Genomic DNA, 26243 nt, shown 5'->3' on the forward strand with positions numbered 1-26243 from the left:
ATGCAGCACAGGGCAGCCTAGTCTAAACTAAATATAAGTTATAACAATAGGTTTTACCCTTTCTGGCAATAAAACAGGTGTCAAGATGTTAAAACACCAAACAATTCTTACTGAAGGAATACTGTCTGCATTAACCACACGAACTTGTGGCTTACAAGAAAGCTATCTCTGGTGTGGACCAATCAGTTTGAAAGATAATGCACATTATCAGAGTATTTTTGTTTGCATTCTGACCACAAATATTGTGGTTAATGTAGACATGATTCCTTGTAAAAGGTTTCAGTTTGGTGTTCTAAGATTTTAACACCTGTTTGTTGCCAGAAAAAAGGGGAAAACCTATTCTCAACTTAATATTATTCTCCAGTAACTTTCTAACAATCATTCAAGTTGCAATGAAATACGTTTTCAATATTGATTTTCTGTAATAGTAGAAACCTGCACAAAGACTACAAATATTAAATACAGGTATGAGCAGCAAAAAACAAGGACTAGTCACTTGACCACCAGGACTGACATGTCACTTCACCTTTTCCAAACCAAATGCTGCTTTCCCATGACAGAAGTCCAGGCCTCACTTCACTGCCTTCTCATCCACAAGCGTGTGGCCTACATGATTCTTGTCCTCACATTAAAATTCACCCACAGCCTTGCTCCTCTATACCTCTGCTTCTCACCCATACATCCCACCACGTTCCTTCCACTCCATGGATTATGGCCTCCTTGCTCCCAAAATCCATTATTCCACCATTGGTGGTCGTTATATTAGCTACTAAGCCCCCACCCTCAGACTCCCTTTACCAGAAACTCTGTCTGGAACCATCTCTCTCTGAAACATTGACATTTTCCCATGAATTGCTTAATTTTACCCCACCTTTGCTGGGTCGCTCCCATTTTCTGCTTTGTATTTCTGCACTCCGAGCCGTTTGTTACATTATGGGCACATTACAAATTAAAATGTTGTTATTGTTTATCTATCCGGATTATCACTGAAGGTGACATTTGGCAAGCAATGAAAAAAAACATTTAAAGGTCGATATTAGTGGACACTCGAGGAAATCCCATGACTTGCTTGTGTGACGTCCAATAATTGCATATATGACTTGGGGGGAGCTCACGAGGTGTCTATTCTAATTGCAGTATCTACACTATACACGGCCAATATGCAGTGCCTCCTTGGGAGAATTTACCACACTATGTTTGCTTGTGTTTTATGCACTGCCTACATAGAAAAAAAGTAAAGCAAAGAACTTCCACTCCTTGATGACATTACATATTTATACCAGGGTTAGGGGCCATCCAATTAGTACGTAAGCAAAAATCTGTCAAAACTTGATCCCACCCCCCCCCTCCCTGTACAAATGCGTACTTTTACAGGTAGGAACAACAGGTTCCACACTGCCCACCAGGGATTATTTGTCTGTCTGTCGTGCATATCCGGAATTCCATCCGCATAATTTGACTGCCATCTAGCGGGTAATGACATTATTGTGTTCTATAACAGTCAAGTACGACTGATGATTGAGCACATACGTACATCAACAAACACTTGTATCAGTGACTTCAAACTTTAGTTGACTGCAGGAATTCATATTCTTTGGTTCTTTCAGTAAAGTCACGTAGATGATGACGACCGCTTGTGTTGCGATCGAAACGTCGTATGAGTTTTTGGTTCGTATCTATATTAAAAGAAAAATTCCATCTACGTGACTTTACCGAAAGAACCAACGAATATGAATTCCTGCAGTCAACGAAAGTTTGAAGTCACTGATACAAGTGTTTGTTGATGTACCTATGTGCTCAATCATCAGTCGTACTTGACTGTTATAGAGCACAATACTGTCATTACCCGCTAGATGGCAGTCAAATTATGCGGATGGAATTCCGGATATGCACGACAGACAAATAATCCCTGGTGGGCAATGTGGAACCTGTTGTTCCTACCTGTATTCACGTGTTTAAGCAAACAGATATAGTCCACCCCCGGACTATCTAACTCATTTGAAGGCCAATGTAGACAAATTATTATCGAGGTTTCACCCCCTCCCCCCCCATTTCCTATGCGTACGTACATTGTCAGTAGACTCCCCCATACGCCAGTGTACGCATTTTGGTTACCCCCACTCCCCCTCCATGCAAACATACTAAATGAAAGGCCCTACATATGTAAATGTGGTATATATCTTTTACAGCAAAAAAAATGAATCCTTTCCCAACTTCTGAATATGTAAGTGACCGCATTACAAAGCTATTTTGTAGATAACACAGATAAAGGGAGTTACAATTAATAACTTTTCATTAGTATTCATATCAAAAGTTCAAGGCAGCAATTAACTTAAATGAGACGTCAGCGGGCAGCCATTTTATTTTCATATTTATGAATAACATCACTTATGCTCTACACATTACAAGGCAGCTGGACAATATTTAAGGTCAAGTTCACATATTAAACACACAATGCATTCAGCATAACCCAAAATTCCACTGGAAAGAATATATATCAGCACATTAAAATACACTACATAGCACCAGTTGACATCAAACAGAACGTAAAGTCAAAAGCATTTATTGTGTGCAGGAGTCCAAATAATAGTCACCAGTTCAGGGCTGACTGGCTGTTCTCGTAGAGCTGTAAGCTTGTGCGTTATGAGTGTTTGGTAGCTAGATGCAGCCTCGCCTGATGTTAGCATCTCCTGCGAGTCTTCCACAATAAGACATGGCGCGTCCTTCTCAGAAAATTCATCGTCGGCCGGGTTCCCACTTTGATCCATGCCGTCCCCTGCAGCCAACAAGCCGAGCAGATGACAGGGAGTGCTACATGTTTCGTATAAACCCCTATCATAGATATTTATAAACGCAAATCATTCGAAAGAAAAGCAAATGAAATATATTCCAGAAAAAATACGGATTCACTATACTATTGGTTTAGTAGCACCAATCCTCGATACTATAATGGTAAGTGCATTACATTGTAATATTGCAAGCCAAGGTAAATATCTGGCTAAACATACAAGTGTTTTTGGAATATGTAAATGTTGTGGGTTTACTCTCCCATCCAATGTTGTAAATATTGTGCTTTTACTCTCCAACACACCGGTGTGCTGAAGCAGTAAATAATTGGCACGTTTTGTTCATATGACAAACCTGACTGATTGGCTGTGTCGGGTGTTGGTGAGTTAATGACACATTTATATTTACGTGATCTAACCCCAAAAAAACCTTTATTATGAATAATAGCAACAATCACCATCTTTTACTCTCGAAGGTCAAAAGTGCATGCGACGAAATCCAACCCCTGCCGACGTCATGTACAAGTTTTCTAAAGATGTGAGCAGAATTCAGATGGAATGCACTTATACAGGGTTTTCCAAACTCCAGTCCTCGTGATCCACCACACAACATTTCTGCGGCTACCAATTTACTTCCTATTCAAATACCAATTAACTGATTCCCGTCTGAATGCTCCCAGTGGCGAGGTGTTAATTCTGTCGCCTGGCATGAAGGAGGCTGTGGGTTCACGATGCCTATATATTTGGAGCTTTCATGTTCTTCCCGTGGTTGCATGGATTTTTCTCCGGGTCCCCCTGTTTTTCTCTCCACATTTAGATACATGCGTTTAGAGCTTTTGGCTGCTATAAATTTCCACATGTTAAGCCACTTCGTTGAGCTATCATTTGTGGCCAGGTCACTTCTAAAAAAAAAGCTATATAGCTAAGTGGGTGGGTCTTAAATGGTAAAATAATACAAAATGTACAAAATAGTAAAACACATCCCATTTGATGCGCTACACAATTAATGCAGTCTGTGTCATGTGTAACACGTGTACACCCACACGGAACACGTATATGCTCACGCATCGAGATTTCAATCGGATCTATTAACAGACAGCGTTAATTGCTTAGAGTGTTTAACAATCACGGGATGTGTGCAGTGTGGAACAAGTTAATTTGTATATAAATCTGAGCAGTAAATTGGTAAACGCGGAAAGATGTAGCGTGGATGGTTGCATGGATGGTTGCGAGGACTGGAGTTTGGAAAACCCTGTACTAATAACTTATTAAATATATGAAGGGTCATGGAAACATCAATACTACTAATCACGGTAAAATGCAGGCTAATCACATTTTTATTAAAGTATTTTGTATTGGTCATTATCACATGGGCTCAATCGCTCACCATCCCATTACAAAAAACATTCCTAGACAATAGTATAAATACTGAATAAATACTGTACTTACGGATGATGATCCAAAGTGGGTGTGTGCGTGTTTGTCTGATAGTCGGGAGCGGTAGTGCAAAGGTGAGGGCGCTGCAATATGAAACCGGCAACCGGAGTTCGATTCACGCTCACGTCCAACACCAGTGATGATTATTTAAAACCAGTCCAGGGACTCCCCTAGATGGACTCAGCTTCAAATAAGTACCTGGTGCAATGTGTAAACACCAGCACTGGGGAGATAAAGGTGGCCAAGTATGGTGCTGGCTACCCACCCCCTCGTGTGCTGTGCCGGCCGTCATAGGTGCTCGCTAACAACACTTGCCCCAACAGTCTAAGCCTATACAGGGGATCTTTGTCCACGAGATGCTTCGAGGAGCGGTGGTGTAGCAGTTAGCGTGCCGTGCTACGAACTCAGTGATCCAAGTTCGATTTCCCCTCATGGCCAACACCAGTGATGATTATCTGAACCAGTCACGGGGGGCCTCTCCTAGGTCGACTCAGCCTTAAATGACTACCTAGTGCAATGTGTAAATGTCGACACAAGGGAGACAAAAGCGGCTAGGCGTGGTGCTGGCTACCCACCCCCTCGTGTGCTGTGCCGGCCTTCATAGGTGCTTGCTAACAGCACTTATAGGCCATGGGGGGGGGTCTCTGTCCGCAAGATGCTTGCACGACAAAAGTTGAGGCGTCACTTCCTCGCATTCCTCGGCCACCCCGCACCACGGTTTTAGCCAATGATACGGTACTTACATGTACAGTATATACCCGCGAAAGGCCAAAACTAATCCCCATGATACCTAATTTGGAAAGGTCAAAACAATGAATGATAAACCTGCGATATTCAAGGGTCTCCCATATAGCCATTATTGTCTTCTGCTGCCTTATATATCAAGGCCCTTTTAGTGATCAATTCCTTACTCATCACTGTGGGGACAATGTGCAACAATAAACCAAGTTGAAGACTTTCTGTAAATAATGGTAAACTCATCATATAAGTGCATTCAAGCTGAAAATAATGAGTAATTATACATGCAAAATGTGATTTATAGACTGCCAAAAAGCTTAAGTCTTGTATATAGCCATAAGAGAAAGTGTTACAAATTATGAAATCGTTACGGTATATAGTTGCCTCATTGTCCTGCTGCTGGATAAAACGTTCACCCTTTCTGGTAGATGATCTAAAACAAGGCTGTGTCGTATTATGGTGATGTCATGTAACATGGAAGACATGATGGGAGGACTGATCTTATTGAAACAATCAAGCCATTTGACCATCTAGAAATTCAATTTTGCATGTGTTATTCATCGTATTTCTTTCCACACTGCACACAATTTTCCATCTGATATTTTTTTCGTCATATATAGCAAGTCTATGGCCAACCTTGTCGTTGTATATTGTGGGAAAATATTATATGCTGCATTGTGCAGTTAGTTGTTCATTCAACCACCATTATAACACCTCTCCGACAAAGTCTTCATCCCACTATTTATGTTGCACTTCAAGGGGCAGGATAACTTAATGAAAAAATGGTAAATTATCGGTTGCAACACTACTACTAATACTTCGGTTAAAGAGGCCAAACATTGCCCCACCACTGACTCTACAAGGTAGCTGACACCTTAAAGATCTTCTTGAAAAACATTAAAGCCAATTAAATAACTAATTCTTTACTTAGATTCCACTTAGAATTATCAGCTGACCACCACATATTCACAGATTGGAGGTTTTTCTTTGTAGTATTACATTTACAAATGTATTTTAATGATAAAAGTTTAAATAATTTTAAATAATTGCAGTCCCACTCTAATCTTAAGTACGTCACTGTGTATACTGATATTTTCACCATAATCTGCAGATGAAAAGGAATAAACGAGAATGACCTAACCAGGGAAGCCTTTCACTATCTCCGTTGAGATATTTTGTAACTCTGATACCTGAATAGATAGTGTGCCACATGCACTTCATTCAGTATTGTTTCACAAATAAAAGTAAAAGTGTAATTTAATAGGATATTTTAAACTGACCTAAAATTGTGAACGGCAAAACTTGTCAGATGCACTTTGAAGATGACTTTGCTGTTGTGCCTCCACTAGTATGCGTGTGTCCGCCTGCAAAAAGACAATGACATCCAGAAGCAAACAATGTAAAACACACATTTTTTTAATTTATACATTATAAGACTGACATTTTTACTTATTCTGCCTGCTGCACGGTAAATAAAACTAAAGCCTAATTAAACCCATGCCCAAGCAAGGCACTAGGTCATCTCACTTCATCTTCTACACTTAAAATTCACAAATTAGAAAGGACAAAACTGAGAATATTTTCATCTGATCATTGGCTGCCACGCAGATTGCGTGATGTCACTCCAGCAACGTAAGCAAGGGGCGAGGGAATACCTACTATAATCACCCAGGAATGTCCTTCAAGCTTGTGACGTCACTCCACAGCGACCATCCCCCCTCATTAATATTCATGAGCAGGTGACGTCCTCCAAACGGACACCCCCCCACCCTTCCATTCATAATCATGAGTGGGTGACGTCACTGAATATGGAGTATTCCCCCCCCCCTCATTAATAATGAGCAGGTGACGGCACTCCACATGGAGCACCCTCCCCCCTCATTAATAATGAGCAGGTGAAGTCACTCCACATGGCGCACCCTTCAACCTCATTAATAATCGTGAGCAGGTGACGTCACTCCACATCGAACAGCCCCCCCCCCCACCCCTCATTAATAATCATTATAAGGTGATGTCCTCCAAATGGACACCCCCCCCCCCCCCCCAATTTATAATAATTAGCGGTTGACGTCACTCGACATGGGGGGTCGAGGCGCCTCCTCCCCCCTCCTCGGCGTCAACTTACAACCCTCACTACAATGGCAGAATCCTCACGTCACGTGATCTCCGTAACGCTGTTGAGACATCAAAGTAAAAAGGACGTCATGATGGACAAGGTATCATAACCTTAAAATCAAATAGGTCTGTGTCACCGCGGCCTTACAAATTGCACACGAATGGATGCTTTTCACTTGCAAGTTTCAGATTTAATAAATGAATAAAACGTATTCTTAGCTCTTTCGGCAAAGCCACGTTGAAGGGAAACAATAAAATAATAAAAAATATATAAAACAATAAAAATTCTCACGACGTTTCGACCATAACACAAACGGTCGTCATCAGGTGTGTCGGTTTGCATTAATTTATTTATTTGTAAACGGTGCATTTATTTATTTTAAAAAAACGTCAGCGCCACGCGCAGCGATTTGACAGTTTATTTAGAAGGACTAGTCCATCTATGTTCTGAAAAGAGGGGGGAGATGAAAAATTAATGTATGCTGTCTCCCCCCTCCTCTTTTCAGAACATAGATGGACTCGTCCTTCTAAATAAACTGTCAAATCGCTGCGCGTGGCGCTGACGTTTTTTTATAAATAAATAAATGCTCCGTTTAAAACTAAATAAATTAATGCAAACCGACACACCTGATGACGACCGTTTGTGTTATGGTCGAAACGTCGTGAGAATTTTTATTGTTTTATATACATTTTATTATTTTATTGTTTCCCTTCAACGTGACTTTACCGAAAGAGCTAAGAATATGAATTACTGCAGTCACGAAAGCTTTAAATCAATATTTAATAAATTCCACTCAAGTAAGTCGGCTCAGTCAGGTTTTTTTTCTCTCGAATAATTAGTGCAATTACATAATAAAGTTAAAGAAACATTAAACACATTGGATGACTATTGTACTACACTATGCAACAAGTTCAACAATCATCTCAACATCCTTGATTGCAGTTACTATCCTCTGCTGCAACATGTTATTCCACACTTTGACACAGTTTACCCTATCCTGACATTCATGTCAACCTTCACAAGCACCAACAAAGGGTAACAACTTGCGACGAAAGTGAACCTGTCTGTTCTTAGAGCTGGTTTAAGCTGTCCATTAAAACCCCACTCCCTATAGAAGTGTATTCTAGGTTTATGATAAACGCAACAAATCTTTTGGCCGCCTCATCACAATTCCAATATATTTTGCGCCGTACATTTGACATCTTAACTGTAAAGGTGACCACCCCCTTTTCATTACTGCCATGAACTTAGCTTTTTAGACTTCACCTTTAATCCCCAGCGTGCAGCCTCAAGGTAGTTATAAGACGCAAAAAAAATCTCCAAGGCCACAACCCCTGGCCTTAAATAATAAACCTATCATCTTATACTCGCAAGTATAATTGCGACCACACCACTGAACAAAGGAGACAAAATACACGCCTCCCGCCCTCTTACCATGCCGTTTTATCTAAACGCTGTGGCCAAATGTGTTATTCCAATAATGTACAAATCACATTAATGCATATACATTTTGTTTGGTATTGCTGTTTTTTTTAATTAACCCTCAATGCTTCTGGAAGCGTCTAAGATGACGTGCCTTTCGTGTATGGCCTGTACATGAACAGCATTGGCAGCTGAATATTTGCAATGACCCCGCTGCGTTATTTTGGCAGCGGCCGCGGCGTCTCAGACGAGGTCAGGATGTCAAGGCTGAAAGTGGATTCTCTGAAGCCTGGCGTGAAAATGCTTTTACATATCACCCGACGACTGCTATGAAGTGCATCCTAAAGTAAGGCCGAATGTTATATATTTTTTTAAGGTGGCGAGATCACTGCTTGGCTTCAGTGCTCCACTATTTGCACGAAGCGCCTCGCCTGGAGCCCAGGTTGTAATAAAATATAGAATTTTGTGCATCTACCTGACGCTCACGACACACATCCATCTGACGTTCATCCACCTCGACCAGCCTTATCACTTGCATCTTAGGGGCCGTCCATAAATGACGTCACGCGATTTTTGAGGATTTTTGACCGCCCCCCCCCCATTCGTCACACGGCGTCACAAAAAGTCAGACCCCTCCTCAGATGACGTCACAAAGCTCAGCCCCACCCCCCGCAAAAAATCAAACATGCTTCAAATCGCTTTAAACTATTGTCATTTTTAATGCGTCGCTGCGCTCTGATGTTGTAGGACAAAACATTAAAAAGTCCATTTAATTAAGTGGAACGTGTTGTCTATATTTACTTAAAGTTGCGCATTTTGATGTGACGTCACATTTCTCAAACCCAACCCCCCTCGTCAAAAATGTCTGACCCCCCCCCACCCCCTAGGTGCGTGACGTCATTTATTATCACGAACGGTGGAAAGGACGTGTTAATTAAAATCTTGCCGTCACCCTGTTAGCGCTGCATACGTACGCGCTAACAACGAGCACACAATTAGCAAGCAGACGCATACACTAAGGCTGCACACTGTACATGCATTAGCATTCACGCTGTCAGCAGCGGCATCGCGCACACATTGCTCCGTGAACTGGCTAAGGGGGGGGCAGGCTTGCCCACCCCCTCGCCGGCTGCCTTGGCGAGCTCTGATGCCCGCGTCTGGCGATGCTTCCGCCGCTCGGCACCTCGTCCGCCACCGCCTTGCCTCGCAATATTGCCTCACAATAGGCGCTAACTACTGAGGCGCCGAGCCTCCCACGCGGAGCGAGGCTGCGCGCACCGCATCCCCACCCCCACCCACCCACCACCACCCCGGCGTCGGATTTACGCACGCGCTCCGGCTCACGTCGAAAGACACGGACGATTAAACGGACGCGGTGCGCCGCCTCGGTCGCCTTACCGCGCCTTTTATCGCCGGCTGCCTGGCATGTTACGTTTGCGGCGATTCGTGCGTGCAGTCGCCATGCAATGCGGCTCGGCTCGGCTCGCCACCGCCCCCCCCCTCTCCCCAAGACAACGCCACTCGCTCCTCGAGGTCACGACGACTGCGATTGGGCAAAACTCTCAAGCGTCGGCTTTTCATTGGTTGAGACTGGCGCGCGGTCTTCCACGAAACCAATCGCAGCGGTTTATATTGGGTCAACGGGGGGGAGATGCGGCGAAGGTTCCCGCCCAATGACGCTGCGGGGGGGGGGGTCGCGCAACGCCAATCAACTCGGGCCGCTGCTCACACGTGGCCATCTCCTGCGGTGGTCATGGCGACGGGCCGGGGGTTCGGTCACGTGCTGTGCGAGCCCCCCCCCACCTCCGGCAGAGGGGCGTGGCTCTATTAAAGCGCCCCGCCTCGCACTTGCGGCTCACGGGCGAGACCTCTCTCAGCGCTCAAGAGGGGCCGTTCATAAATGACGTCACGCGATTTTTTTTACCCCCCCCACAATCGTCACACGGCGTCATAAAAAGTCAGACCCCCCCTCAAATATGACGTCACAAAGCTCTGCCCCCCCCCAAATAATAAAATATGCTTCAAATCGCTTTAAACTATTTTCATTGTAGTGCGTATTTAATGTGGCGCTGCACTCTGATGTTGTAGGAGAAAACATGTATTAATAAGTCTATTTATTTAAGTAGAACGTATTCTTAGCTCTTTCGGTAAAGTCACGTTGAAGGGAAACAATAAAATAATAATATATATAAAACAATAAAAATTCTCACGACGTTTCGACCATAACACAAACGGTCGTCATCAGGTGTGTCGGTTTGCATACATTTATTTATTTTTAAACGGTGTATTTATTTATAAAAAAAAACGTCAGCGCCACGTGCAGCGATTTGACACCGTTTAAAAATAAATAAATTTATGCAAACCGACACACCTGATGACGACCGTTTGTGTTATGGTCGAAACGTCGTGAGAATTGTTATTGTTTTATATATATTTTATTATTTTATTGTTTCCCTTCAACGTGACTTTACCGAAAGAGCTAAGAATATGAATTACTGCAGTCACGAAAGCTTTAAATCAAAATTTAAGTAGAACGTGTTGTCTATATTTGTTTAAAGTTGCGCATTTTGATGTGACGTCACATGTCTCAAACCCTCCCCCCCTCGTAACACATCGTCACAAATATTTGACCCCGCCCCCCAGGTGAGTGACGTCATTTATGGACGGCCCCAGATGCGTTCGTGGAGAAGTTGAGCGCTTAATCAGATCGGCACCAAAAAGGGGGCATTGTACCGTTGTACACATGGGGATGCGTTCCTGATGGCGTTATTTCTGACATATGAACAATATGAGAGCATCCTTTGGGGTATCGGTAACAGCGCTCATAATGATATAGATGGTAAACATTATTTTATAAATTAAAACAAATCTATATATTTTTTGTAATAAAATATATAATTTTGTGCATCTACCTGACGCTCACGACCCACATCCTGACATTCACCCACCTCGACCAGCCTTATCACTTGCATCTAAACATACAAATTGCTACTTGTTCTTGACACTTTGATCACATTTCCAACACTACCATTTGCAGGCCTTTTCCCAGAAATGGGTGTAACATGATCACAAAAACACACGAAAATAAGGCAGAGAGAGACCAAGGCGGAGTAAACATGTCGGTGGGCAGATGCATGTGTTTTTTTTAAACTGGTGAGTGCTTCGTGGCTCAGAGCATACGGTAATACTATTAAATGACGAAAACTATTGTAGTGGGTTCCCTTGAGAGACACACTTGGCTTAGGAGGCAACACGTTTATTCTATGACCACAACGGGGTAAGTACATAAACGTAACAACGGGATAACTATATAGCGGTAACCACCGGGTCAGGTCAGTTAACACACTGCCTGACCCATGATGCACGAGCGTGAAGACCGAAGAGACGTAGCACGGCGGGTTCCATTCCAGTACATAGCCTGGATCGCACCTCGGGGCCTCCCTTTTATGCCCCTCAACGTGGCCTGGCTCCCCCTCGGCCACGCCCCCTTCTAGAACTCACTAGAAGACTCTGGGCCTTACATCACATGTCCCTTCTGTCACCTTAGGCCCACATCCTTACCCTGTCCTGTCACGTGCCCCTTACCAGCCAATCGGGCTGCTACATCCTCACATGCTCTCTCTGCCCGTCGCTAGAACCATGCTCCTTAGGGACCATTTACCATGGCTTAGCACATCCTGCTGGCAGAGAGGGCTAATTACACTCCAGTTCTCTATCAGTAACTGGCGCTGGTCGCCATAGTGACCCTATATACGTCACTACACTGTTATAACATTGAAAAACATGGTTTTAAAATGTCATCACGAATTATGCTTAAATATGAGTAACATTATCTAGAGGGAGCCACTGCAATGATGATAGAAGAGGATACATTTATTCTGACAACGGGGTGGGAGTAAGCATCCTTGCTGCCACATTCTGCACAGTCTGCAACCTGCCAAATATCTTAATCGGGAAATAAGGGGCCGTCCATAAATGACGTCACGCGATTTTGGACGATTTTTGACCCCCCCCCCCCCCCCCCGAGTCACACGGCGTCACAAAAAAGTCAGACCCCCCATCAAATATAACGTCACAAAGTTCTGCCCCCCCCCCCCAAATATATATAAAACATGCTTCAAATCGCTTTAAAGTATTGTCATTGTATGGTGTATTTAATGTGGCGCTGCACTCTGATGTTGTAGGATAAAACATTTATTAAAAAGTCGATTTAATTAAGTAGAACGTGTTGTCTATATTTATTTAAAGTTGCGCATTTTGATGTGACGTCACATTTCTCAACCCCCCCCCCCCCCCTTTCGTCACACATCGTCACAAATGTCTGACCCCCCCCCTAAGTGCGTGACGTCATTTATGGACGGTCCCTTAAACAACAAGGCAATATTCGAACCACAAAAAACAAATGTGTGTATGTGGAGAGCGGTGGTGCAGTCATAAATGCGCAGTGCTGTGAACCCTATGGCATGATATTTGTTGCTATATAAACATTTTTACGTTTGATTTTCAGCAACATATTTTGAATATCATACATATTTAGTATATCCTCAATTATCGGCAACATTTTCAATAACTTTTTTAATGTATCAATCATCAACAACATATGAAATAATCAAATGAAGAGGTATCAAACATGTTCCTCTATTAAAAATATATTTTTGCTGCATTTCATTATTTTGTCGATTTTCTACTGCTTCTGTCTTTTGGATCGACAACATAAAACACGCAGCTAATTTCATATACGTTCAAATCTGGTTGGATAGTGTGTGAGACCGTTTTTTTTACTAAATGCAAGCTTATGCAAGGCAGCAAATGAACAATAAAAACAGTCCCAGACCACACCAAGACAACATACAATTCCTCAATAAAATAGCACATTAAAATGTAACTATCGATACACAAGTGACGATAAAATTTACAAATCACATTTTCAAATGTGGCTGTATCCAGCACTAATCTTCTGCATCAGGATATTATTTGAGGGAAGATTTATGATGTTAATGGCAGAAACAAGATTGTTCTGAAACATTGATACTGCAATGGCAAAAGGCTTTTGCACCTTTTCAAATTCTTGTTCTAAGGATATTTAAAAGGCGATTAGTTTGGCGTCTTAGATTTCTTGGGTTTGACAATGGGGATAATGAATTAGCTAAGCAGTATGAGCGGGGCAGCTAATGTTAATGTAGGAGAAAGCAACGCCTACGCAGCAGGTCTACACCAATCAAAGGGCCGCCAGGCAATCATTGCACCTCGCTCCACATACACACACTGCTGATGGTGGAGGTTGACAAGAAAACACAAATTAAGTCATTACCCAAAGTGGTTGATGACATATTTCCAATGATTGCTGAGTTTATAACCATCTTGTCGGTTGAAATTGTGTCTGTGACACAGGTGCAATGATTGTCTGACGGCCCTTTGATTGGTGTAGACCTGGTGCGTTGGCGTTGCTTTTCTCCTATATTAACATTAGCTGCGCCGCCCGTACTGCTGACACACTTGGGCTATGCCCATCTCTAAACCTTTATAGGCTAACCACCCTTTTCCTGATGACGACCGCTTGTGTTGTGATCGAAACGTCGTGGTTTTTATTTTATTTTTATTACTGAAAGAACCAGAATAAGTCTACATTATAGACTGCCAGTACGCTCAATCAGGTTAATAACCAGACTACAGTTTACATTATACACTGCCAGTATGCTCACTCAGTTTAATAACCATTGCTACAGTCTACATCATAGACTGCCAATACGCTTACCAGCTTAAAAACCAGGCTACAGTCTACATTATAGACTGCCAGTACACTCACCGAGGTTAAAAATCACGCTACAGTTTACATTGTAGGCTGCCAGTATGTTCACCAAGGTTAAGAACTAGGCTACAGTCTACATTATAGACTACCAGTACACTCACCCAGCTTAATAACCATTGCAACAGTCTACATTATAGACTACCAGTACACTAACTCCGATTAAGAACCAGGCTACAGTCAACATTAGTGTTTTTTCATTTTTTATTCACTTTCTTTGAAATTATTATTTTTATATCTACGTGACTTTTCCGAAAGAACCAAAGAATAAGTCTAGAATGTTGCCTGATGTATGGGTCAGGGGGCGATTTTTTTTTTAAGTGTATATTAAAGGAGCTGGTTAAATGGAAAAGAACTGCTGAGTTGGAGGGCGAATTGAGGTGGAGATTGAAGTCACCCAAGAGAATGAAGGAATGGGGGCCAGTTAGAATAAAAGAAGCAGGCAGTCAAGATGGTTGAAGGATGAAGGGGGGCCAGGGAGGGCGATAATTTATAAGGATAGAAATGTAATTAGGGAAGATGAAAGGAGAGAGTTTATACTCGAAAGACTAAAGAAGGAAGGGATAACACAGAGAGAAGGGGGTAGGAGACCTGAAAGAGGGTATGAGGAGGCCAACACCACTACCTTTCTTGCTAGTAGTGTGGTAAGAGTGAACAACCAAACAGTGAATAGGAGAGCAGCAAGGATAGCAGTATTATTGCAAACAGACCATAAGTTCCAGAGACCGAGTTTAAAGTGGAAGAGGGGAGGAGGGAGCTCAAGGAGGAAATGAGGAGAGGGGACAGTGGGGGAAGAACATTGATGGGATTGCACGGAATGGACTGACGGCGACGAGAACTTGACCGATTCAATTCAGTTTATTGGGGTGCGACAGACATATCCTGTGGCTTCTCAGCATGCCCGGCAAGGGGATGATGAATAATTCTTGCCAGGACCTTTCATGGCACACTGAAGAGGGAGAAGCCCAAGTAGTTGTTACAATCAGTATGGCCCCCCTTCTTAAAGAAGGGGATGACCAAGGAATCATTCTAATCCTGTGGAACCCTTTCCTGTGATCCAGACAGTTGTGATTTTCCTAGAGGGAAAATAATCTCTACCCCGTGCTTTTCCTGGTCTCAGACCATTCGTACTTCCTCAACAGATGGCACATCAGCCAGCTACTCGCAGGGGGTGACTACTTCTTCCAATATTTGAGGCATAGCAGCCCCAGCAGGGTCATCGATACTTGCCCCATGATGTTATCTTAGCTGAGGGATTTCCTATCCCTCAAAACCTCACATAAATGCTCAGCAAACCTGCAGACATGTTCTTTCCCTTAAGGATGGTAATAGGTGTGGCGTTGGAAGTTACTTTTCATGGAATGAAAGAGTGATTTGTGATCATGAGCTACTGAGCCATTTTCCATTTCATCAGCAACCCAAGACCACCACTCATCTTTGCAGTGCCACACAGATCTCAGAATCTCCGAGCGAAGGCTGTGGTAAACCTTTGCTCGGAGAGCGAGCCTCTCGTTTTGTCTCAACTAGCCGAAACACCTCCCCCATCAGCCAGGGTTTCTGGAAACGTCTAAACTGTTTACCCAATGCAGCCATTGCAGATGCATTAGCCACAGTTCTGAACCTCATCCATTTCCCTCTGGCATCAGGCAGACAGCGGAACGATGCCAACACCAGCTGCAAGCGATGATCAAATTCTCGCTTGTAACTTTCAACAGCTAGTTGATACCAGGCTATTATGGGTTTGAATGGAGTCCTCGGTGGATACCCAATGCAGTGGAATAATGGCAGGCACATCTTACAGATGACAAGCCAATGGTTGGTGGACAGATCAGCTTCATGGTAGGTCCTGGTGTCAAGGACATGCCCCCCACATCGGATGTGCAATTAATATGTAGTCCAGCAGATGTTATTGCTTGAACCCAGCATGCATTCATAATGTTGTGTGGATGTGTCGATGCCAGAACAGCATATTCGTAATTACAAGGCCATGGGCTGTACAGAAATCAAGTAGAATGCTACCGTTGGTATTGAGCTGATCTGGCCCATGCTTTACAATCACTCCAGCCCAAGTGCCTGTGTCATGACTCATTCAGGCATTAAAGTCACCGAACAGGATGATTCTATACCGAGGGGCCACTTCAGCCAGTATTTGTGATCTGAGGTCAAAGAGGCATCTCAGTCATCAGCCTTGCCTTGCATCTCTTCACTGATGTTCATTTTTGGTGTGGAGGCGAGCCGACAATAGCATGCGATCATGAGACCTCCTTTGCCAGTAGCAAAATATAAGTTTCTTTACCCTTTTTTCTGGCAACAAAACTGAAACCTTTTTACGAGGAATCATGTTTACATTAACCACAATACCTGCAGTCAAAATGCAAACAAAAAACGCACTCTGATAATGTATGCACTGTCCTGTTTGCATTTTGACTGCAGGTATTGTGGTTAATGTAAACATGATTCCTTGTAAAAAGGTGTCAGTTTTGTTGCCAGGGTAAAAAAATATATTATTATATTTTGCTACTGGCAAAGGAGGTCTCATGATGTAAATGCTTACCCCGTGCCATCAATACTCTGATTGTGCGTTGTCTTTGAGTTGTGCGCCTTTTGGCGTCATCTGGTCGAACACCATATGAGACTGGGCTCTACCAAAAGCTGTCTCTGGTGTGGACCAATCAGTTTCAAGGACAGTACATACATTATTAGTGTTTTTTTTGCATTTTGACTGCAGGTATTGTGGTTAATGTAAACATGATTCCTTGTAAAAAGATGTCAGTTTTGTTTTGCCAGAAAAAAGGGTAAACAAAACGACTATTATAATAGCATGAGACTCAGCTTCCCAGACCTCACTTCCACGTTCATACACGCCCTTAATTCTTTGGTTCAGAAGCAGAGCTATTTCCTGTTGTTTGGCAGTTTCTTGCCCCTGGTGCAGGAAAGTCCATCCCCTCGTGATGACTGGAGCCAGAGCCAGTCCACCAGACTTGTATTCTACAGAGGTCCAGGCGGTAACGGTCCAGAGGAATGGCAGCCTCTCCTCCGCTGTGAGCTTTTGAGTGTTCTATGTGTCTACTCGCAGTGGTTTTATGCTGTTTATAGAGGAGCACCGAGGGTGGAGGTTCAGTCTTCTTGCTCCACCAAATGTGGTTTTTCCAGATTTCATAGATGCCTGTGCCATTGGGCCTCCAGCACAAGCTTGTTATGATCTTTATTCGTGGGTTTGTGGTGATTTAGTTGACAGTGGAGGGGTTACCAGCCCCTATCACCTGTCTCCATTCCCTGTCGGCTACTGTACTATATTGTATATGCGTTCTTTAAAAAAATGTGCAAAAAATGTTTGCACAACAATTAAACTAGGAATGCACACAGTTAAATGGACTATTTTGAGATGTAATATTGCACTGTACATGTGTAATAAACGTCTCCGACACGGGTTAAACTTCAGTTGTATTTATTCTTAAGTTGCAGTACAGCACGTGTCTCCCTCGTTCCTTCGCTGCCTACTTCTCTCTTGCCCTCGGGACGCGGCTCACGCTTGCCTCACGCCGCCGCGGCACTCCCACTCTCTCCGCCCCGCCGCTGGCTGACAGCGTGTCGGAGAGAGGGGAGGCTCTGCTGGTGGAGCCCGCCACGTGGCTGATGGAGGGAGCGCAGGCGGTGACGACGTTCAAACCCAGGCTCTTCACACCGACGACCCCGAGTCCTCTGCTCCTTCTGCTTATATCCCTCTCAGCGGGGCTAAGCCCCGCCTCTAGCCACACCCCTCTCAGAACCTTCTAGAGGGCTCTCGAGGCTTCCCGCTAGCTCCGCCCATTTACCTTTCACCCAGATGGGATCCCCCTTACTGACTGGATGTGAGACAACATAGCACATATCTGCAATAACCCCCCGGTCATCCTGTAGGTGACTATTGTAAGTGGCGCCCTCTCATTACACACGTATAGCATATACGACTGAAAATTCCTCTGTCACGTGCAGGGGAGCGGTCGCGCTATGGTTAGAACATTCCACTATTAAACCTAACCACATGAGTTTGATTCTTGGCCATGGCTAACATTATGGCGCATGGTGCTGTGAACCCGGCGACCCCAGATCAATTCCTGCTCACGGCCAATACCAGTGATGATTATCTGAACCGGTCCTAGGCCTCCCCTAGGTCGACCCAGCCTCAAATGAGTACCTAGTGCGGTGTGTAAACATCGCCACTAGTGAGGCAAAGGCAGCCGCGCATGGTGCTGGCAAAGCACCCCTCGTGTGCCATACCGGCCTTCATAGGTGCTCGCTAACAACACTTGGCCCAATAGTCTGTTAAGGCTATACGGGAGATCTTTGTCTAGAGGAGGGGGGGGGGGGCAGAGATATGTGTGCATGTGAAATGGCACTGACGACTGTCTACTAAGAGCCTCTTCATTTAGACACAACCACAACACTATGCCCGGGCTTCGTTCTTGCTCTTGAAACTCTTCCCTTCCCTCCCACGTCCCCTCTCCTCGTGTTCTCCCCTTTTATCCTTCTTGAATCCCCTTTCTCAAACTTTCCCTCACTGTTTTTACCGCAGCCAATCTCTGTCCTTCTCCTCCAACGGTTCCCAACTGTCGCCTCCGAGTTCCACCGTTTCCCACTTTTCCCGTTGAAATACTTCGTCCAATCTCTTCAAACCCCGCCTCCTGACCAATCATTGTGGGGGCCTCTTTCCACCAATAGGAGGCCCTGGCCTACCTTTTGAACGATAGTTTGGCTGCACATTGGTTTGGGGTGTCTCTTAATTTCAGTCATTACACGTGTAATGTAGCACTCAGAGACACTGTCTTGTTGAATTATACATATATATTTATTATCTATTAAGGTCTGCCCGACTTACTGATATTTTAATGGATAACCGCAAAATGACTATGTACAGCTGGGTAACTTATGTAACTGCTACATGACGTTTCTTATGTAGTTGGCTGATTAGATAGGAGCGAAGGCGTAGCAGCCACGGACACAATATATAAACCTTCCCTAGCCTTCCAAGATGATGAAGACGACCCACTCCAAGATGACGATGGCAATGACGGTCTCTTCGAACCCCCATAGCAGCAGCCCAGAGCCCTGCTCCACGCCGCCTTTTATCCCCCTTTCGGACTCGGCCACGCCCCTTTTCCCGAGCTCTATCTTACCTCAATTGGCCCTGTCTCTGTATCCTCAATTATTATTTATGACCACTTAGGTCCCGTACTATCCTTACTTGACCCTGTCTGTTCCCGCGTCAATTATTATTTACGGCCACGAGGCCCTGTACTGTCCTTACCCTTGTGTAGAGGAGCAGTTGGCGATGTGATGTCATTTGCACGGTGAGGCGCGATGACATCATGCCACGGGGGATACTTAAAGGGGACCCCGTGAAGAAAGCGTGGGAGCCGGGGATGGTGAGCGGCTGAAGGGGAGCCGAAGAGACAGCCAGGGGTAGGACTGATAAGGGTCTGCAAGAGCCGGCTCGGTTTGCGTGAAGTGCTGGTCTCCTCGGTCGGGCGGTGTTGGTTGAGCCCCCATCTCGACCTGAGTCAGAGAGCCCCAGAGATAGCCGAGCTAGGGGCCAAGAGAGCCTGAGGTCCGGGTGAAGGGCCAAGTATAGGGACACCTATCTCTGGTGTGTCGTGTTAACCTGTGTGTTTAATAAACCGGCGTAAGCCCTTACCAGAAGATCTGCCTCCGAGTCGTCGTGCACTACACAACACATGTATGAGAGACGTCGAGAGAGCGCGAGAGGGCTGTTTGATTGAATGGAGAGAGGGGGTGATATAATAGGGGATCTTGCACTGTGGTTCTTCATTAGGTGTTACATTTGATGTTTTTTTTCCGTTTTTTTATTTTCCAGTAATTTGCATTTCTCATGTTAAAAAAGTTATTCAAGAGTGGAACATTTTGGGACTGAAATGTAACTCGGTTTTTAACATGGGAGTCAATGGGGATGAAGAGAATATCTGCATCCCCCTATCTTAGGGACCTTGAGGGGATATATGGGTGCAGCATGTCAATGATGTAGGCTGGGGAAAGATGGTTCACTGCTTTGTAAGTTAACAATAGGATTTTCAACTATATTCTACATGAAACTGGAAGCCAGTGGAGGGAGGGAGGCCAAAACGGTTGTAATATGATGTGAAAAGGTGTTCTGGTTAACACTCTCGCATTATGAACATGCTGCTAATTGATTGACTGACTTGTGGTTGGAAATCGCATTTTACATTCCGGTTCCTTCAAAAACGTTAAACATGATTAAAAAAAGAGTTCACTTAAAGCTTTCGTGACTGCAGGAATTCATATTATTTGGGTATTTCGGTAAAGCAACGTAGATAGAATAAAATAATAAAATCTTTTTTTATGCTTTTTTATTTACATGGCTTTACCGAAAGTCCCAAAGAATAAGATATATAACGTTTGTAAAACATACTGAGCAAAATCACATTCCACAACAGCTTTTTATTTGAAAGAAACCCGCCAAATTGCACTTAAAAATAGTTCACGCCCGCCAGCTTTATAACACCGCCACCACCACCGCCGTGCTCGCGTTTAAAGTCCAACAACAGAACATTCCGAACGGCTCCACAGCGGCGACCGCGGGGCGGGGGGGGCGGGGGGGGGGCGGGGGGGGGCGGGGGGGGGCGGGGGGGGGGCGGGGGGGGCGGGGGGGGGGCGGGGGGGGGGCGGCGGGGCAGGCGCCGCTTCCGTGGATGTCGTTCACGTGACTCGACAGCAGCAGCACCGCCACCACCACCACCACGGTGCAGTTTCTCAGCGCTCGCTGTTGGAGGAGCCGGACTTGTTGCCGCTGCTCGGGGTAGAAGGAACCGGACTTGTTGCCGCTGCTCGGGGTAGAAGGAACCGGACTTGTTGCCGCTGCTCGCGGTAGAAGGAGCCGTCCACGCACACCGCGCGGGGTACAGGATCCCGCCCGCTATCGCCGCTGCTCGGGTAAGAGCGGAAGACGGCGAGAGTCCCGCGGTGACGGAGAGACGGCGGCGGCGGCGAGGGGGGGGTGCGCCGCGCCTTACGCCCCGCGGGGATGTCTGGGGTTGTGGAACGCGAGTGGGGGGGGGGGGTTGGTAAGATCCGACGGTGATTATCCGTCGGTTTCACCCGCAACGCCTGGGACCCGTCCCTGTGTCGTGACCTGCCGGCGGGCCTTCCCACACTTCGTTGTGCATCAGCGTGCACCTAGCCTGGCACGGCAGCGACGTCACCGGCGCGTCGTGGCGATTGCCGCTGTTGCCATCGAGCGGCGCGCAGTCCCCGTTTTGAGCGTTTAGGCTCGACTCGGGCTCTCCGGCCCCAGGCCACATTAGCCGCTGTAATGGGTAAATGTTGCCGTCTCGTGTGGCCGTCTCGTGTGGCCGGGCCCCTTGCTGCCCCGTGCGTCGTGCGCGTCGTGTGGGGCCCCCCATTGTGGTGCGCGTCGTGTGGGGGCCCCCCATTGTGGTGCACGTCGTGTGGGCCCCCCCCATTGTGGTGCACGTCGTGTGGGGCCCCCCCATTGTGGTGCGCGTCGTGTGGGGGGCCCCCATTGTGGTGCACGTCGTGTGGGGCCCCCCCATTGTGGTGCACGTTGTGTGGGGCCCCCTTTGTGGTGCATGTCGTGTGGGCCCCCCCCATTGTCGTGCACGTCGTGTGGGGCCCCCCATTGTGGTGCACGTCGTGGGCCCCCCCCATTGTGGTGCACGTCGTGTGCCCCCCCCCATTGTGGTGCACGTCGTGTGGGGCCCCCCCATTGTGGTGCACGTCGTGTGGGGCCTCCCATTGTGGTGCACGTCGTGTGGGGCCCCCCATTGTCGTGCACGTCGTGTGGGGCCCCCCATTGTGGTGCACGTCGTGTGCCCCCCCATTGTGGTGCACGTCGTGTGGGCCCCCCCATTGTGGTGCACGTGTCGCAGAGGAGGCGGTCCATGTGGGCTGTAGAAAAAAAATGACGGAGAGAAAACCGGTCCATGACAAAGCGCAGCAGGTCGGCACACAACAAAGAAAAACTCAACCACGACCGTAGTAGGTTTTAAGACGAGACGCAAATCCTGTTCGTGTTCAAAAGCAACGTCATCAGTTCCTGTGGAAGTGCATTGTGGTCCCCTTGTTAACGGCCTCCATCAAACTACTACAGCAGGGTGGTCCACATGTCTTGTGACACCCCCCACCCCAATTAATTGACCCTTAACGTTTGTTTTTTTTCTCCACCCTGCCCCCCCCCCCCCTTTGCAAATCGACGTTCGTTTTAAATAGATCTTTAAAAAAATATATACGTGTGTAGGTTTTAGATAATTAAATGTGGGTCACAAGACATCTGGACCACCGTGCAGATGCAGTGAAAGACGCGTGGGAGGTGGGGGGGAGTTTGGCTTCATTAGAGCTATTCGCTGCTTAAGGGAGTCGGCATAAAAATTGGTATAATCTCCAAAATAAGATGTTTAGGCACGATTCGAAGCCTGTGTTCTGATTGTAAGACGTTATTGTGTTTGTTTTTGCGACGTCACCAGCCCTCCGCATCGCCGCGACTTAATAATTCACCTTTATCAACGCGTGAAGTGAATACATTCACTTGTAATACATTCACATGTAACACCGTACGTGTTGTCGGGAAAACCCCTCGATTATTCTCTCGTGGACGATTCCATGTACACGTGTCGAGATCGCAAGGGATAGATATCGATTTAAAGCTTTCGTGACTGCAATGATTCATCTTCTTTGGTTCTTTCGGTAAAGTCACGTAGAATGATAATAAAATAATAAATTGATAAAATAAAATAACACAATAATATTCTCACAGAATATTATTGTGTTATTCTCACAGAATATTATTGTGTTATTTTATTTTATCAATTTATTATTTTATTATCATTCTACGTGACTTTACCGAAAGAACCAAAGAAGATAGATATCGATCAAGGGAAACGGGGGTCCGTCATCACTCGACGCGGCGTTTAGCGAAAAAGCCGCAAAATTCGGAGCTTTGCACATCTCCAGCCAAATTGTTACCGACTTGTAATCGGCGATTTGTTTCTTCTTCCCACGGACGGAAATGCTTTGGCGAAGATTCCACATTCCTTTTTGCCGGGGGCGATCGACCGCACGCCACGACTACCGTTGATATTATTCTTGGTTCTTTCGGTAAAGTCACGTTGAAGGGAAACAATAAAGTAATAAAATACATATAAAACAATAGCATTCTCACGTTTTTTAATATGTATTTTTTATTTTATTTTATTGTTTCCCTTCAACGTGGACTTTACCGAAAGAACCAAGAATATGAATCACTGCAGTCGCGAAAGCTTTAAATCAAAATTTTACTACTGTTGACTTGGGCCAAATCATGGGTCTGCAACCAAAATATGAACCATTTATACTGGTAGAAACGAAGTTGTAAACTGAGTGTACCAGCCTGCAATAGATTAATGTGTCCGTCCGTCCCCTTTCAATACTTTAACGAAGTGAAATCTCGTGCTGTTGGGGTGTAAAAATATAATTGCGCAAAATTCCAATGTTCCTACCAGCCCACCCTGCAGGGACCTGTTTTCGAATTAGATAACCCACCCCCCCCCTCTCAATATTTCAAGAGCTGCATGCGGGCTTCAGAGCCCGCCTGGCCGCTAAGTAGACCTCCACCACCACCAGGGTTTGAATGCTCGCAAACTTCCGCTGTGGTGCAGCAACTCCCAAGCCGCGAGGGTCGAGTGCGGTGCTCACGCGGATTTCTCTGAGACGCGCACCCCCACCACCACCACCGAGCCCCGTGATGTTGGAGGCCGCTCTCTCTCTCTCTCGAGGGCTACCTGCATCCTGGTGGCAGAGCAGCAGCAGCAGGGTGTCTGGGACTGGTGTGTGCTTCACGAGGTGCATTTAGGTTGTTTTATCGCCGGAGTAAAAGTCACGAAATATTGAGGTCGCCGTAAAGAGACCGTATGAAAGTGGAAGTCACCTTTGTGTTTAATACGGTGCGTGGAATGTCGCCCGCAACAGACCTGAAAGTGAATGGCCTTTTTATAGATGGACAATAAGCATGGTTGCCGATGTATTGACAAGGAGTGCTGAGCACATATACATACTCTTTGGTTCTATTCGGTAAAGTCACGTAGGTAAAAAATAAAAGAACAAAAATCACGACGTTTCGGCCATAACACAAGTAGCCTTCTTCAGGTGAAGGAACAGAACTGTCGGGATGACAGAGCTTCAATGCACGCTGCTCAGATTCATACTTTGCTAAGCAACTGTAGATATTTGTCAATGACAACTTGAAAAGCTGCATAAAAGTTCACCTAGGATGGCTATTGAAATCGGACCGCAATGAACATGGTTAAAGAGGCAAATTAGAGCAGATTGGAGTGCTTTTCTAAAATGGAATCAATGAAAACTAACATACTGTTACCCCCCCCACCCAACTCCTGACCAGGGTATAATTGTCTCGATGGAATTAAGCATGCCATAATAGTGGCTTGCAGGTTCTGTAATGCACACGATCAGTGTTGTGCAATGTACTCGCTGAAGCAAAATTATATAGCAGCTTGTACAGCATATTTAATCATGTATTGCGTGATGCATGGCCTACAGTATGTAAATCTCAAATTTTTTGGCTTTCACTATACAGCTTGACTTACTTTGGTTAATTTTCATTGTCGAGAAAGCACGTTGAGCTTGTTTTTAGCCATAGAAGATTCCTATGTTTATGAGGGCCCCGCAGTATACGAGAGGATTTATGTCGCTATGACAGACAGGCATATGTGGAATTACAGTAAAGGGCGACACTACATTTTTTAAAGGATACACATAAATGCTTTATAAAAATGGGCTACTATATTAAATAAAGATAAAGTGCTACGAATGGGCGTCAAAGCTCAAACACAATGTATAGCCTCTGGTGTTGTGGTGAACCCGGAGTGCTCTACAGCATAACTATTGTCCATCTTGATTTAAAGCTTTCGTGACTGTAGGAATTCATACTCTTTGGGTCTTTTGGTAAAGTCATGTAGATAGGAAATTATTATTTATTTAACTAATAATGATTCTTTTTCTATCTACGTGAGTTTACCGAAAGCTCTAAGAGTTTTGTCCATCTGAGAGGGTATTAAAAACTTGCTTTTTAACAACACCATTGGCTCTGGTTAAAGTGCTTCACTCATGAATCGGCAATTGTCAGTTCACATCCCAGTCAGGGCGTGATTTATCTATTCATCCCTCCACGGATTATTAAATAGGTATCACTTTATTTTATTTGTATTTCTTTTCTATTATGTTGCTGCATTTCAACTTATTAAATGTAAACTGGAACGTAACCTCAGACTTTACTTTATTTCCTTTGGGGAAAATGTTCACTTGATGTTGTTCCGCTTGAAGTCACACTTCTTGGGAACGCAACTACGATGTTACGTGAGGACTCCCAGTATATGCGATGGAGTGATGGCATAGTGGTTCGCGCATTGCACTATGAACTTGGCAATATAAGTTTGAATCACAGCTACGGCTAATATCAGTGGTGAGTTATATTTGAACTTGTCCTGCTGCCCCCCTGCCCTCCAATCTGCACTGGCATGCATGGTGAAGTATGATGAACCAAACCTCAGAACACACGCAGTGGGGGAAGGCCTTCATCCAGTTGTGGAATAAGAGAGAGCTAGTAATTATAAGTGATATGATATGTATTATCTACACGTATATGTATATTTTAAACGAGATGAAAGCTTATTGAAACCAAAAGTCTTTAAAGGCATCAGAGGACACAAAACAATATGGCTAACATGCTTGTCATGCAGGATTATTGGGCACAATGGAATTGGCAAACAAATTGCTGAATCAACCCAAACAGTCAATTGCTCTTTCAGCTGTGCACACCACAGCAGCTTTACACACCTGGTCATGGCATTCTTCTGTCTTATGTACAGTGTGTTAATCGTGTGCCATATGTGAGCTCTTCTCAGGTCATTCT

General features: G+C 45.0%; 2 protein-coding genes across 5 annotated transcripts in view; one reads left to right on the forward strand and one right to left on the reverse strand.

Moving 5' to 3' along the window:
- The window catches only part of TP53BP1 (tumor protein p53 binding protein 1), an 82795-nt gene extending 72756 nt beyond the window's left edge, over window positions 1–10039 (reverse strand). For all 4 annotated transcript variants that reach the window (XM_032962866.2, XM_032962778.2, XM_032962955.2 and 1 more), the window contains exons 1-3: window positions 9898–10039; window positions 6242–6325; window positions 2595–2776 (exon numbers count right to left, since the gene is read on the reverse strand). In XM_032962866.2, coding sequence (XP_032818757.2) covers window positions 2595–2768 — 174 coding nt within the window. In that variant the 5' untranslated portion in view covers window positions 2769–2776; window positions 6242–6325; window positions 9898–10039. The remainder of the gene's footprint in view (window positions 1–2594; window positions 2777–6241; window positions 6326–9897) is intronic.
- A 10961-nt stretch (window positions 10040–21000) lies between these two features.
- Window positions 21001–26243, forward strand: part of LOC116947425 (secretory carrier-associated membrane protein 5B-like) — a 39663-nt gene continuing 34420 nt past the window's right edge. Inside the window, exon 1 of the mRNA XM_032963170.2 lies at window positions 21001–21253. The gene's annotated coding sequence lies outside the window, so the exon portion shown is untranslated. The remainder of the gene's footprint in view (window positions 21254–26243) is intronic.

This window comes from Petromyzon marinus, chromosome 1 (genome assembly GCF_048934315.1).
Source record: "Petromyzon marinus isolate PM22_M1 ecotype Great Lakes invasive population chromosome 1, UKy_Petmar_22M1.pri1.0, whole genome shotgun sequence".
Classification (NCBI taxonomy): Eukaryota; Metazoa; Chordata; class Hyperoartia; order Petromyzontiformes; family Petromyzontidae; genus Petromyzon; species Petromyzon marinus.